This window comes from Halichoeres trimaculatus, unplaced genomic scaffold, assembly GCF_033239565.1.
Source record: "Halichoeres trimaculatus isolate MK-OKI-2021-1 unplaced genomic scaffold, fHalTri1.1 fHalTri1_scaffold_10, whole genome shotgun sequence".
Lineage (NCBI taxonomy): Eukaryota > Metazoa > Chordata > Actinopteri > Labriformes > Labridae > Halichoeres > Halichoeres trimaculatus.
In genome coordinates this window covers 37,969,316-37,985,617 of record NW_027437187.1, presented here as the reverse complement: position 1 = coordinate 37,985,617, position 16,302 = coordinate 37,969,316, and the positions used below count along the sequence as shown (strand labels likewise).

Genomic DNA, 16,302 nt, shown 5'->3' with positions numbered 1-16,302 from the left:
ATATCGAGAGGACGTGGGACGAAAACAACATCATTAGACGGCGGCTAACGTTAGCATTTAGCCTCCTTCTCTTTAACGAAGGGAGACTACGTGAGACTGAACTTCTTTCTCCAAAAACAGGAAGCTGAGGAGTCTCTCACACACTCACACACAGCGACTGCAGCTGGAGGTAAATATGTAAATAAAGTCAACACCCAGTCAATCATGTGTCAGGGAGGAGGTGGATTCAGACCTGCAGCAGCAGAGAGGGGGAGCTGTCCCGCCTCGTTAATCTGTTCATTTTGGGGAAGGATGGAGATGTAACGAGCTGTGGACGAGGACTTGTAAAAATTAACAGCACGCCGTCACACAGTGTAGAGATTAATCCAGAGATCGCTCTGCTAAGTGGGCTAATGGCTCTTTTTATTTCATCACAGCAGCGTCAGAGAAACAGGTGAAAGATGAGACTTTAAGTTTGGGTGATTGAAGAAAACGTCAGATTAAGAGAAATGAGGCACAAAAAGATGATGTCTGTCACGGATGGAGAGCGCTTGATTCTTAATTAGTGTCATTTTCTGAGACGTTTCACCCACTAACCTCCACAGGAAACATCCGGAAAGCTCCGCTGTGAGCACATCATTTCTGTTCTAACAGCACCAAAGTGTCTCTGAGAGTCTGGGAGGTAAAAACAAACAAAAAAAAAAACACCAATATGCAGAATCATGACCCACAGCGTCCATTTCAAACCGTCCCCACAGTTATATAACCGCCTGGTAAGAGGATCCTGATTTACACGCCCGTCAGACCACAAACCTCCCAGCCGAGGGGGAGAAAAGGGAGGATAATAATAGGCTTGTTTTCCAAAGGAGGGGAAGCGGTGCTCTCCAGCTCGCAGGGAACGACAAATATTTACATGCAGGGCCAGAAGAGGGTCAGGCCACAGCCGCTCCATCATCATCCAGGACGGGATCCTGGAGATGATGGAGCCCAGAGCGCACACGGCGACAGACAGCTGTCAGGAACCAGGATGACGACAACGCCGACAGAGGCGAACGTTTCAGAGGCTGTTTTCAGAGACGAGTCATTTTAAAGTCAAATAAAGTAAAACAAGCGTCATTCAGAAACACTGATTTTAGAAAACAAACTGCAGATCTATATTTAAATCACTGTTTTTCATCATATACCACCACCCTTTACTTTCCTTTAATCCTCCTCTTTGACTGTTTTACCTTTTGACCTTTTTCCCCTTCCTCTTTCTAAGAGCTGCTCTCCAAAATTTGTTAAAAAGAAGCTAGCTTTCCTCTTTTTACATGGAAACTGTTTCCACCAGTTAAAGGTCCCATACTCTGCAAAAATCTCTTTATTTAGCCTGTTAGTGAAATGTGTGGGTCTTTGTCTTTCCTCCCAGCCCACAAAATGTGATATTTAATGACCAAACCTGTTCTTAGTAGAGCTTGTTAATGTAAAATCCTGACCTAAAACCAGCTGTTTGGATTTTGGGGATTTGCCAACATCAAAGATTCCCTTTTTTGACCAATCAGGAGCAAGTCTGACCTGATTGGTCCACCAGAGCAGATAAGAAATCTCTCCAGCAGCGGGGAAGGGAATGCTAAAGTTGCAGAGCCATCACTGCTCTGTTTTTGGCTGTAAACAGCCACATAGCTCCATGCTCAAGCTTCCCATCTCAGAAGAAGACAGACTAAGTGTCTAGAGTTCATTTATCAGGAAATGTTCCAGCTACACTCAGTAAAACTGAGCATGTGTGTGCTAGTCACTTCACGGCCGACTGCTTTTCCAACTTTGGACAGTCCAACAGAGGGCTAGCCAATAGACTGGTCCTGAATCCAGGCGCATTACCAACCATCCTCCAACAAACCTGGGACCCTGGAAATGTGAGTATTTTAAATGCTGTGTGCTGTGGAGCAGATGGAAGAGCTTTTCCTCAGTGTCCCCCCTGTCTCTGTGTTAGCTTCAGGATGCTAACTTTAGCTGCAGTTAGCCTGTTGTTTTAGCCTGTAATGTTACGGTAAACGAGCTTCTCTGTTTTCTAAACATTGTGCACTCGGAGCTCGTGGCGCCGCTCTCAGTGACGTGGAAGAGCGGGGCGGTATCAGCGGTGGCTCATTTACATATGAAGGCCACGCCCACTAAATCAGAGCGTTCTGAACAGAGGGGCTATGAGAGCCTGGAAACAATGCTGCTGTGCTTGATTTATTGGCTTTTTGGACCAAAACATGTTACTACCATTTCATGAAGACATCAATGATCCAGATTAAACTGCAGGAAAGGAGCAGGAGATGGGAGCTTTAAAAAAATAATAAAAGTCATAATTTCAGCTTTTTGTCTCATTGTGACTTTTTAGGGTCCGTGTATGTTTTGGTAATTGGATTTTCCGTTTAGAAGATGATGTCAAAAAGAAAAAAAGAAACAAGTGATTGTTTGATTTTTGTTTTCAAATTATGAAATTAAAAAAAGGGAAAAAAGAAAAAGGTTCATATTCATTTTGTATTTCCAAAATCAAAAAATAAAATGTCAGTGAACAGAAAAAAAATACCCCACCTTTTTTTTCACATTGTTCAACTGGAAGTGACTTTCAAAGTAAGAGCGCCGGTCAGGACAGTGACACTTTTGGTTGCACAAATGAAAAAAATGCCTTTTTTTGTTTCTGACACTGGTATTTTACTTTATGTTTCTAGAAAAAGAAATGGAAAACCAACCATTTTTTTCAATTTTCATTTTTGGACTTTAAAACAAAAATTAAATATCACTTGCTTTTTATTTTTAAATATTGTTTTCTGAACAGAAAATCCATTTACCAAAATATATGAGGACCTTTTAGCCTCATAATGCTGACTTTTTATGTCATTATTATGACTTTTTAATCCCATAACACAATATTTATTTATTTTTTTGTAACTGGCAGAAATGGGCTTCCATAGTTTTGAGATCGTAGCAGTGAGAGCATCTGAATCAGTCGTTTAAATTCATCTGAACAAAACTTTTTTTTTCACTCAGGACCATCCACTCTCGTTAAAACTGTGTCATATTTGCACAAAATAACCTGCTCTATGTGTCACACTCCTCCTCCAAGGCAGGCAGAGCAGCAGCAAATACTCTAAACGGCTAAAACACACCAGACACCACAGCACAGCATCTGACCAGTTTCTGTTCAAGTCAACGTCAGCTCACCGCCATGAGCTGAACGACCTAAACTTTGAGGCCATGCTCGTTAGCTTCGTTTCTAACTCCAGAGTTTGTTTCCACATCCTGACGGTAAAAGGTTTTTATCCTGTCAGTAAAACTTTCCACATGCAGAAACTTTGTGTACGTACAGCAGCGTGGAGAGGCTCAGGACGTGTTGACAGTTGCTGGAGCTGCTCTTTGTGTGCGCTCTGTTTGTGTTCTCAGTAAAATAACATCTCACCATGGAAGAAAAACAACAACATGAAGAGAGATCTGACTCCTTTGATGGATTTATCTGACGGTTCAGCTCCTTTAATGGAGGAACATGAGGAACAGGACTCTGACAGGCTGCTGTGGATCAGGTCTGAATCCAGCTTTATGTAAGAAACCACGCCGCTCCCTCTTCCTGTTACACTTGAGGAGAAAATGTTCACTCCAGCTTCAGATGATTCACTTTCTAACTTTGTTTGAGGCGAGGATGAGTCACTGAGAGGCTGAGCTCTGACTGCTCCGCTCCGTAACCGTCTCTGATTCAGACCCAGGTTTATGAAACACAGAGGATACCCACTGAGCAGCAGGTCTGTGCCCTGGATTAAGCTGTGAGGTTATGCTGGATTAAGATTTTTATTTAGGGATGTATCTGAAATGATCGTTTGTAGGAGGCAAATTACATCACACTGTATAATATTCCCATATTACATCTTATCTACATGTATTGTTTCATATTCATCTCTTGTCACTTATCACACGTTCTAAACCAGGGGTCTGCAACCTTTACTTTGATAGGAGCCATTTTCCTCAGCTCACTTGGATTAAAGTCATTCAGGAGCCACAAAATCTACTTTATCTTCACAATAAAGACAGAAAAAGTGGAAAAAATTATGAACACAGTAAAAATCTACTGAATATTTATTTATCAAGAAGTTTTTCTGTTCGTAAAATTGTACGTGATGTCTGAATTTTTTTTTGTTTAAATAAATTTGCAAATATATTTTTGAAAAATTGGAAAAATTTGTAGTGCCATAAAAGTCAGAAATCAACAAAATTTATTGAATTTAATAAGTTACAAAACTTTAAAAAATGAAAATTTATAAGTGAGCAAAAATGTGCAAAAAATCCAAAAAACTACATAAATTTTCATAAAAAATGTTCAAGAAATTGCTTGATTTTCAAACTATTGTAAAAATTAAAAAAATTACTTTTTAATTCAAAAATGGATTTTGTATGATTTACAAAATTTGCAAGAAATTTTCAATACTGTACAAAATCTTTCAAAATGTTTTTTTTTCTAAATTTGATTAAAAAAAATGTCAAAACAATTGAAATTCAATAAATTTGCAAGAAGTCAAAAAAATTACAGATTTTTTCAAAACTTGATTTTTTATAATTTGCAAAATTTGCAGAAATTCAAAAAAATGAAATTTCCAAAAATGTACAAAATTTAAAAAAAAAATCAAAATAAAAAAAAAAAGTCAAAACACTTGAAATTCAATAAATTTGCAAGAAGTTAAAAAATAGCAAAGAAGTTTTTAAAAAATGAAACTTAATTGCAAGAGGGGATGCATTCCTACTGGAGCAAAATGTTTTATTTTGGTTATAATTAATCATGAATTAGACATTTTATTAACTTGATTATTTTTTTTAACCAGCACTTATTGTATCACATCCTATTTTATTGTATTGCATTGTGAATTGATGTGTGATGTGTATTTTACTAAACCATTTGGCATTGACCATTTCACTGAAATTAATATGTTTACACAGAATATGATCCAACATTTCAAAAGAAGCACAAAAGTAAAGCTTACACAGCTTTTATTTCCTGCAGTCATCACCCTAACAACCCTCCTGCTCTTCCTGAGCTGAAAACAAAGGGATGATTTGTAAAAAGACCTGAGAGAGCTGAGAAATCTCCTCTGTGACACACAGCGACTGTACAGATGGAGTCGTCTGCTGACGGATTTTAACACGGAGGGAAACCTCTGCAGAAACAAGAAACACACCGACAGAAACGTGGGCTCTGACTGAGCAACACCACAGGCTGTGAGTCAGTTTGTTTGAGGCTAAAAACAGCAACAACATCCGCATGACAGCGCTGAGCATTAATCTGTGAGCAGAGCTAGTCTGTTAGCATTAATCTGAGAGCGCTAATCTGAGGGCGTGTGCTGTCTGGGGCTCGTTAGCTAATCAAATCATGAAGATGAGGGGAATGAATGACAATACAAGTGTCCCTCAAACCCACAGCAGCAGCCCACTCTCTGTGGGGGGGCACGTCAGCAGCAGACCGGCAGCTCTCACAGCACCTGTTGTCACTCAGGTCCAGCTCTTATTGAACAGCAGGATGCACTTAGTCCTCCAGGGGGGTCTGAGCGTTACCAGACCTGTTTAAGGTTTCACCACAAGCTGAATCAGACTGAACGTACTCCACAGATCAGGAGCGCAGGCTACGCCACGTTCAGAGTCCCTCAAATCCCCTTTCTTCTCAAACCTCAGTTTGAGCTCCAGCAGCGCTGTGATTGGCTAATTAGCTGTTAGCTGTTAGCGAGTGGTTGAACAGGTGTATTTTTTAAAGAGGCCAGTGAGTGTAAGTGCTAAATCAGGGGTCTGCAACCTTTACTTTGATAGGAGCCATTTTTCCTCAGCTCACCTGGATTAAAGTCATTCAGGAGACACAGAATCTACTTTATCTTCACAATAAAGACAAAAGAAAAGAGGATAAAATTCGAAAAAAGTAGAAAATCTGGTGGATGATTTTTGTGATAATAAAACAAACATGTTATATGTAGGTCGTTTTAATAGAAATAAATTGGCAATAATTCTTTAAAAATAGAAAAAATATATATAATCGTGAATTTTCATCAATTTGCTAAATTGATAAAAGTTTAATAAGCTGCAAAACTTTTCAAAATTTTGGAAATTTTTTCAAAAAAAAAAAAAAAAAAGAGCAAAAAGTTTGCAAAAATTACCAAAATTTAAAAATTAAAAAATTTTAATCCTTAGCCAAAATGTCATGAATTTGCAAAAAATAAATGAAAACTGTAAATTTAAAAAGTTGCTAATTTTTTAAAAATTGCAATTAAAAAAAAAAAAAAAAATCAAAAATTTGCAAAAAAAAAAAAAAAAAAAAAAAAACAAACAAGGAAACCAATTTGGTTAAACCTACAAAAATAAAAAAATAATTGAGTATGCAAAATCTTAAAAACAATAAAAATGTTTTTTTTTTTCTCAATTTGGGAAAATTTAAAATTTTAAAAAATATGCATTTTTTTTTTTAATATGAAAGCTTTATTGTAAGATGTAAAGCATATTTAGTTCAACTAAATGTTAACGCATGATTTTATTTAGTGTTAGTGTCTTTAATCATCAATACTCTCTGTAAGAAAAATAACTATTCTTTATTTTAATGGTATTTTTTAAAGCTATAAGGAGCCACTGCAGAGGAGTCAAAGGGCCACATGAGGGTCCAGAGCCACAGGTTGAAGACCCTTGCTCTAACCTCTTGTCCTTTTTGTTGAGTAGCTTGTTAACTCCAGACTCTCTGCACAGATTTTCCAGATAAACTGATTAAAAATGTTTTCTGAGACTGTTTTAGTTCAGTGAAGAGTTTGGATCGATGCCTCTGAATGTTTTCAAACATCGTCGTCCAGTTCCTGATTATCCACAGACTTGTTCAGAATAACCAGCAGGCCATGGAGCTCTCTGGAGGAGACACAGAAACATGTGTCAGCTGCTCGTGCTTCATTTCCTGGGCCTGAATCGTCCTGTTCACTCTGTTCCCAACACGGCGCTCTGATACGGGAGGAATTCAGCGAGCTGTGAGCCGGATGAAGGCCGGCACTGTCGCCCAAAGTCTGCTTTTCACGGACATTGCAGTCTGACGCCTGATGTCACTTATGAAGAAATGGAAACTTCAGGCGAATACCACAACAGATCCGCAGCCCAGCGCGGTGGAGCGGATGGTAATGGGATGGAAATGTGGGCAGAATGAGCTGCGAGATGTTGAGGAGCCGACCATTGTGGCTTTGGCTTCACTGACGGAGGAAACAAGGACACTGTTGTCCCAGGAAGAATTAAAAATGGAGGCTGATCCACGCAGAGAGCACAGAGGATGAAAACTACGATCGCAGAGAGGCGACATACGAGCTGGAGGAAGGTTAAAGCATGTGGCTGACGGTACTTCTGGACGTGTAGGTCACGCCTTGATTTTCCGGGCGAAGGTTGAGTCTGCGCTCCTCCCGAAGTAGCGCCTGTTGAGGGGATGTTGAATCCTGGAAGCAGACGCTAACATCTGACGTCCAGATGTCTTCACGAGGAGCCAGGAGCAGACTCACCTTCCAGCTTTCTCTCCCTCAGATGGTTTTTATTTGCTCTCTGTCGCTCAGTCCCATCGAATCCGACTTAATTCAGTCTGTTGTTTGTTCTTTTTCCTGTTTGACTCACACGCCTGCTCTCACACGGGCCTGTCAGCACGACCAGAGCAAAACACCAACGTTAATCAGTCCCTCCAGGGTTTGTTGGCCTCGTGAAAAGCTGCTCATTTCAAAGTCTGTGTTTTTGACTTTGCCTTTACTCGATCAGACGGTTAGGGGAGCAGTACACACTCAGGAGATCGGGTCAACATGAGCCACGGGGTCAAGGGTCAGGAGGTGAACATGGGGTTGACAAATCACGGACTTCCCCCAGACTGTGTGATATTTGGACAAAGCTTCTGTGACATCATCCATCTGTTTCTGAAGCAGAGTTTTGACGCCTGTTGACAAGTTTTGAGCTTCTTTTCTTACAGCAACTGTGCTCGCCTGTCAGTCAGATCAACAGTCAGATCAGGGGGGTACCTCAGGGCTCTGTACTGGGACCACTGCTTTTTTCAATTTATGTTAAAAGACACTTAAAGAAAGGAGTTCCCTCACTTCCCAACTCAACTTCCTGTCCTGCTCATCCTGCCCTACAGTCATTTGACCCATGTGACCCATCACAGCTCCGCCATCGGGCAAAAACAGAGCCGGTACAATATAATTCTGCACATTTCCATCAAGCCTACAGAAACGGGCCAAACAGAACTGTTTGAAGAAAAACGTTAAGAGTTGATGAGGAGCTACTGCCTCCGTTTTTGTCTTTAATGTTAGAGGTCCATCAGTAAAACCTCCTCCACAGTCGCCATGTTTGTTTTGGAGTTTGTTGTTGTCTTAAACTTTGACTCTGGGCTGCTCCCCCTGGTGGATGTGTTGGTTAACAGCAAAGCCAACGTAAAGGACGACCTGGAAGTAGGTTAGCAGTGACAGTAACATGGTTTGGAAAGATGTAAAGGAAGGATACACGAGACATGGAAACCTACTCTGTGCTGGACTGGAGACTCATCTGGTGAATTTGGCTTGTTGGAAAGCAGGTGCGGGAAAAAGGGATTGTTTTTCCCTACAAGACACCTCCCCAACTTCAACTATGACGTGATGCTAGCTGCAGGAGTGTGGAAAAGGGGGTGGCAGGGGGTAGTCACCCCTTCTCATGGTCTGATTGTTCAAATGTGCGCTAAAGTGCCTACTCAGACTACATATTCATGATAAAGTGCCTTTTTGGGATCCAAATCCTGTGCCAAATTGCTCTCTTGGGGTTGTAATTCATGCTGAAGTGCCGTTTTGGGGTTCAAATTTTTGCTCAAGTGCCAACTTAGGATCCACGTTTCTGTTGAAGTGCTCTCTTGGGATCTAAATTCATGCTAAAGTACCAACTTAGGACCAAAATTCATGCTAAAGTGCTCTTTTTGGGGTTCAAATGTGCGCTTAAGTGCCAACTTAATATCCAAATTCAAGCTAAATAGACCTCTTGAAATCCAAATCCTGAACCAAAAAGCTTTCTTAGGATCCAAATTCTTGCAAGTGTCTTTTTAGGGTTGAAGTTCATACTTACATGTGAGGTTAGGATCCAAATCCTGTGCTAAAGTGCTCTTTTGGGATCCAAATTTTTGCTAAAGTGTTATTTTGGGTTCAAATGTGTGCTTAAGTGCAAACATGTTTCTGTTGAAGTGCCCTCTTGAGATCCAAATCCTGTGCCTAAGGGCTCTCTTGGGTCCAAATTCTTGTGAAGATGCCCTTCTGGGATCCAAATTAATGCTAATGTGCTCTCTTGGGAACCAAATCCTGTGCCAAAATGCATACTTAGGATCAAAATGCATGCTAGAGTGCCCTCTTGGGGTTAACATTTGCACTAAACTTTCCTCTTTGGAGCAAAATCCTGTGCCAAAGTGCCCTTCTGGGGTTCAAATGTGTGCTAAAGTGCCAACTTAGGATCAAAGTTCTTGCTAAAGTGCTCTTTTGGGACCAATATGTGCTATGGTGCCCTCTTGGGGTTACAATTTGCACTAAAATTTCTTCTTGGGAGCAAAATGTGCGCTAAAGTGACAGCTTGGCTGGATAAAACATGGTTTCAAACATTTCTAGAGTGCCCTCAAAAACACCAGGATCTTTGTGCCCTCTTTAATGGTAAGAACGAGCTGAAGGTGCCTTTTTCTCCTTATCGCCCCTGCCCTTCAAAAGTCTGAGCACGCCACTGGCTGAGTGTATCTGTTGGATGGAGGATGGTTTCCAGTTAAAGGATGGATCCTGGGGCTGTAGCCTCCATAAAGTGAGAACTTTGAACAATGAGCTGAAAGAGCATCGCTACAGAAACGATCACGGGATCAGTCAAGTTTTTCAGACTCAGGAGCAGCGTGAGAAACGTTTCGTATCCTCTCTGTTTTTAGTTTTCTTTTTGTTCAGTTTGTTTCCCCCCTCTTGCTACATACTCCCACCTACACACTCCCACATCCACAGCATGGAAAGAAACAAACAGCAAACAGGCGAGCGGCGTCAGAGGAACGTGGTTAACCAGCTGCTCTCTGAGCGCGCCCTCTCAGCCTGTAACCCGAGGCTCTGATTGTCCAGATAAAGGCGTCCCAGCGCAGCGCTGGTCCTGCTGCGTGTTTGCTCTGAGAGCATGTGTGTGCGCTCCATCTGTGTTTGCAATTTACCCTAATACAATCCAGTGGCTGCGCTGCTTTTATCGGTCGATTTACCGACTGTTCCTGAGCCATGTGCTGAGCAAATACAGCTCTGTCTGACTCTGTGTGTGTGTGTGAGACAAAGAGAGCTAGTTGTTTGTGTGTTTGCGTGTGTGTGCCTGAGTGAATGGCGTGACAGCTGTACTGATTTGATATCCGAGGGCATTCATTACGTGTTTTCTGCGGCGCTGTGTAAGCATTCGTGAACACACGACTGTCAGGAGATATAAACTCATATTTATCATCGATGACTGAAATAGACTGCAGCTCAGCAGCTGATGAAGAGGCATTAAAAGACCAAACATCAGCGTCTGACACAAACACATAAATCACGGCGCTGATCCCGGCCTCCTCCTGCAGATCTGTGACAAAGAGACTTTTCTGGAGTGTTTGTTTGGAGACCAGGAGCCGTGGAGGTTTGTAAACGCGCAGCAGTTTGAGGATGTGTTTCATTTGGTGAGAGGGGAGTAAATATAACAGCAGGAAAAACAGGGGAGGGGGAGGTCTTTTATTTTGAAGGAGCAGGCCTGCAGCTGCTGAAGCAGTCTGTGGAGCTGCCTCTGTTTTCCTTTTCCCACGTGTGCAGCAGACTCTGCAGACTCCTGCTTCACATTTCTGATGTTTGTGCGCTGACGTGCACCTCACATATTTTGGGATCTTGTGTGAGAGGGAGTGTGTGGGTGTGTGTGTGTCCCTGTTTGAGCTGCTGCTGAGGTTTTAACCTCTGCTCCTCCTGCTATCGATCGTTGGTGGAGGACCCGGCTGAGGCGCGTTTATTGGTTTGGAACAAACAAACAAACATCAGCTGGTCAAGTTTTTTCAGGACAAATAAAAAAAGGAGGTGAAGAGACTCAATCAGGATCCATAAAAACCTCTCTCTTCAGCACCATGTACGGTTCTTACACCTTCACAGAGGGGGCGCTGTGCTTTTTGCCCTTTATTCTGTCACTAATGCAGGGGTGTGCACAGACTTTTTGGAGGGCAGGGGCAAAAAGGAGGCACCCATTTGTTCTCCCTACCATGAAGGGCGCTAGTCTTGCATAATCCAGGGCAGTTTAGCAGCCCCTGAAGAGGGCACTATAGCGCACGTCTGGCTCCCAATGGGGCACTTTGGTATGTTTGTTATTGGCTCCTAAGAGGCCACTTTCTTCGGGTTTGGGCTCCCAACAGGATTCTTTGGAGGGCGTTAGGACTCAAGGAGCCACTTTCTAAAAACTTCACCCCCAATAAGGCACATTAGCGTATATTTGGCCCACCAGTATACATATGGCCACTTAAGCGTAGGTTTTGGCTCCCGACAGGGTACTTTGGCATGTTTTGGCTCATATGAGGCCACTTTCACATTTGTTTTGGATCCTAAGAGAGCACGATCTGATCACTTTTGCTCCTGAGAGGGCATGTTAGCATACGTTTGGCCCTTCGGTATACATTTGGTGCCCAAGAGGCCACTTAAGGGTATGTTTTAGCTCCTCAGAAGCCACTTTAGCGTATGTTTTGGCTCCCAAAGGGCCACTTACTTCAGGTTTGGGCTCCCAACAGGGTACTATGGAGGGCGTTACGACTCAAGGAGGCACTTTCTAATAATTTCACTCCCAATAAGGCATGTTCGCATACATTTGTCCCTTCAGTATACATTTGGCCCCAAGAGGCCACTTTAGTGTATGTTTTGGCTCCCAAGAGGCCACTTTCACATTTCTTTTGGCTCCTAAAGGGGCACTTTCTGATCATTTTGGCTCCTGAGAGGGCACGTTAGCGTATGTTTGGCCTTTAAGAGGGGCACTTCAGTGCTTCTTTATACACAGGTGTATTTCAGTGCATATTTTTGCTCTAAAGAGGCCACTTTCACATTTTTTTTGGCTCTTAAGAGGAAGCTAGTGTACGTTTGGCTCCTAAGAGGCCACTGTCCTTGCATTTAGGCTCCAAACAGGTAGCTGTTGACTCCTTTTTGACACTTTGTGATAATTTTCTATTCCAACAGGGCACGTTAGCATACGTTTGGCCCACCAGTATACATTTGGCTTCCAAGAGGCCACTCTAGTTTATGTTTTGGCTCCCAAGAGGCCACTTTCTTCAGGTTTGAGCTCCCAACAGGGTATGTTAGAGGGCATTACGACTCAAGGAGCTTGGAAATATTTCACTCCCAATAAGGCACATTAGCGCAAGTTTGGCCCTTCAGTGCACATCTGGTGCCCAAGAGGCCACTTTGGGATATGTTTTGGCTCCAAAGAGGCCACTTTCTGATCATTTTGGCTCCTGAGAAGGCACGTTAGCGTATGTTTGGCCCTCAAGGAAGGCCCTTTAGTGCTTCTTTATACACAGGTGTATTTTATCGCACATTTTTACTCCAAAAAAGCCACTTTCACATTTTTTTGGCTCCTAAGAGAGAACTAGTGTAAGTTTGGCTCCTAAGAGGCCACTTTCCTTGCGAGATCATAGGAAGACCTTGGTGTTTGAGACCCGGCTCTCTAACTTGTCCAGTGAGATGACCTCAATTTTTCAGGCAGACTTAAGGATTTCTCCAACTCATGGCGTCTTTCTGCCGCTCTTTGTTTCTGACGAGCAGAAATACGTGGGCGGAGCCTGAAGTGTGTCGGCTGCTTCTCACCTCATGGGGGATGAGGAGAGCGAGCTGCTCTGTCTGGAGCTGCTCAGAGGAGTCGCCATTCTGTCCGAGGCCGTCTCACTTCAGCTCAGCGCCTGAAACACAAAACGTAAACATCAGAGTTAGAAATCAGGGGTGGGGTGTGACGGTGGTTTTTGGAGGAGAATATTCAGAGAGGAGGAGACTTGACACTTTAAATACAATCTAACGAGGAGCTACAGGAAAAAAAAAACCTCTCAGAAATAACGTGCAGTACCAGAACCCAACAGAGGGGCAGCAGCTGCGTAAAGTAGACTGCATACAGTGCCTGACTGAGACGCTTACACTGGAATAAGTTTTGGCACTCATGGGGTGAACAGATGCCCACCCCGACTTTTTAAAAACAGAAGTTTACAGCCTGCTTTGATAGCCGGAACATATAAAACAAAGACAAGCTTTGACCTGTATGAACCCAGGAAATATAAATGAGAGCCTGAGGAAAGGCTAGATGTTTTTTTTAAAGCTAAAAATATTAATCAACAAGAAAAATGAAATAAAATTAAAATTAAAAGGCAATATCAATCAATCAATCAATCTTTATTTGTGCCAAATCATAACAAATGTTATTTCAAGACACTTTACAAAAACATTTACAGGTCTAGACCCGTAAATGTTAATAAAAGGGGTTGGGAGCAGAGAACAGGACAGCAGGTATAAAAAGACAGAGTTGAAACTGTTAATAGAATAATAAAATAAAATAATAATAATAGCGATGATAAAATAATGAACAAGGAAAAAAACAGTTAAAAAAAGCTAACCAAGGTAAGATAGAAATTAAAGGGATAAAAGAGAAAAGACAAGATAAAGGGCAAAAAGAGATGGTATCACATAAAAGCGAGCCCATAAAAGTGTTTTGTTTTTTTTTCAAATTAAAAGCTGTTGATAAAGTTTTTGATAACATAACGCATTTTTTATTAAAAATTAAGAAGCTACATCATTTAGCTTCTAAATACTGTAACATTAGCTTAGCATTTCCTAGCTTAGCTCTCTCATTATGATGAATAAAGTATGTTTATCTTTATCTTTATCTTTTATCATCACTCATGTAATGCAGTCCATGGTAGACACAGAAAACCTAGAAAAACGCAAACCATGACAAAAGTATCACATAAAAGCGAGACTATAAAAGTGAGTTTTTGAAATTAAAAGCTGTTGATAAAGTTTTTAACAAGGTTTTTAAAAATTTGTTCTGATGCAACTTTTTATTGACATTTGTCAGGTACCCCTTGCAGTACTCCCATGTACCCCTAGGGGTTACGAGACTCGCTGCGTTACGGTATTCAGAAGCTACATGATTTAGCTTCTGAATACTGTAACATTAGCTTAGCGTTAGCTTTTCCAAGGTAAGACAGAAATAAAAGAGATACAAGATAAAAGACAAGATAAATGACAAAAAAAGGATGGTATCACATCAAAGCGAGCCTATAAAGTAATTTTTTTCAGATTAAAAGCTGTTGATAAATTTTTTGATAACGTGACACAAAATTTTGTATTAAGAATTAAGACGCTACACATGTAGCTTCTAAGTACTGTAACGTTAGCTTAGCATTTCCTAGCTTGGCTCTCTCATCAGTCATGTAATGCAGTCCATGGTAGACACAGGACAAGAACAGAATTACAAAGAAACACAAGAAAACCTAGAAAAACCCAAACCATGACGATAGTATCACATAAAAGCGAGCCTATAGAATTGTTTGTTTTTTTCAAATTAAAAGCTGTTGATAAAGTTTTTGATAACGTAACACAACATTTTTTTTATTAAGAATTAAGAAGCTACACATATAGCTTCTGAATACTGTAACGTTAGCTTAGCTTTTCCTAGCTTAGCTGTCTCTACACTCATATAACACAGTCCATGGTAGTGAGGTCTGTTTGTTGTGAATGTGTCGCTCTAATCTGACGTCAGTTTATCGTCACTTTGTAAAAACGTGAAGAAACAGTCGCTCTGAGAACGACGAGAGGAGAGGACGCAGAGACCCTCAAACAGAGGATCCTCCTGGCTGCGTCTTGCCACTGCAGCGTTATCCACAACAATATCTCCTTATTGATCCTCCGAGCTGTCTATTCTTGTCTCGTCTTTTTTTTTCCTGCGAGTAATTTAATTATCAATAAAGCTCAGTGTTTTAAATAGCTGCGAGCTGCTGCGGCTGCTGCGAGCTGCTGCGGCTGTGCCAGTGGAATAATATTTCTTATCTCCTAATTTATTGGCTGGCTGCCATCCAGTGGCTCTCTCTGAGCCCTCCTCTGAGCCGCAGCAGGAGAGGCTGACGCTCTTAAGTGCCCGCAACTTTATCCCAGCGTTTTATTGATGTATCCCATTTAGATTAGTCCATCTTCAACCGGGAGACGCCGCGGACGCCCTCCTGCCCCGCGCACGCTCTGAGCCTTTTAGTTAATGATATCCTGCAGCGGTGTGGTCACAGATTTCATGTTTACTGTGCGGGGTAATTAGCAGGTAGTTACAAAGTGAGACTAAACACACACACACACACATGGAGTCCTGCAGGAGGTTTCAGACACGTCCTGCTTTTCATTAAAGCTGTTTCAGGAGGGGACCAAAGGAAGGCACAGGAGAGCGATGACAGGAGGTGTGAAGCACAGGAGACGTCACCGTCACGTCTGACAAAGAAAAACGACAAAAGAGTGGAAATAAAGGATGCACTTTGCAGGTTACGTCATCAGGAGCAACATGAGAACGACTCATGATGGATGAGGAAAATTTCACGAGGGTAGTGAGTGAGTGAGATGAACCCAGAGCGGTGACTTGGTGAAGAGATGGCCTCGTAAAAGTGAAGGAAACAGGAGCAAAAGCAGCAGAGAGCAGGAGGAAAAAAGTGCAGAGAGGAGGAGGAGGAGGAGGAGGAGGAGGAGGAGGAGGTCTCTCCGCTGCAGTCTTGGCAGGGCTCCTCCAGGCCCATTTTCACAGAAAGCTTTGCAGCAATCAGAAATTTCACCCATATTGTGCCAGGACCACGGCAGTCTGAGGATCCTGAGCAGCTCCGTCCCATCAAACGGCGGCGCTGTGATTGCTCTGTTAGATTATCACCGCACAGAGCTGCATTAATTGCATTGGCCCCATAATTGAGCTGGGGGTGGCCACCAATGAGACCCAGATCCAGCAGATTCCATTACAGGAGCCCAGCCGCTCTTTCCTGGATTACCATACTAATGGAGATGAGTTGTCCAATCAAGCATTTCAGTCCTGAGCACTTAGAGTGTGCCGCTAAGTGCCGTGTTAAGGACCATCGCGCTGAAAGTGATCTGTGTCATCCTGCGGCGGCGAGTGGCTGCTGACTGCAGAGACAGTGAGAGGGTCTCTGGAGAGGGGTCAGGGTCCACAGACGGCTGGTGGATCTTCAACCAGTGTTTCTCTAACAGCTCTGGGGACAGGCTTTGTTTTTGTTCAGGTTTCACTTCAGTAACTTCTGCAGCACAGACTCCACAGGCCGTTTAGATATCGAAGGTCGTC

At 42.2% G+C, this 16,302-nt stretch overlaps 1 protein-coding gene across 3 annotated transcripts in view; it reads right to left on the bottom strand.

The window, feature by feature from the left end:
- insc (INSC spindle orientation adaptor protein) overlaps positions 1-16,302 on the bottom strand; it is a 78,457-nt gene that overhangs the window by 33,359 nt on the left and 28,796 nt on the right. For all 3 annotated transcript variants that reach the window (XM_074677227.1, XM_074677229.1, XM_074677228.1), the window contains one exon: positions 12,798-12,889. In XM_074677227.1, coding sequence (XP_074533328.1) covers positions 12,798-12,856 — 59 coding nt within the window. In that variant the 5' untranslated portion in view covers positions 12,857-12,889. The remainder of the gene's footprint in view (positions 1-12,797; positions 12,890-16,302) is intronic.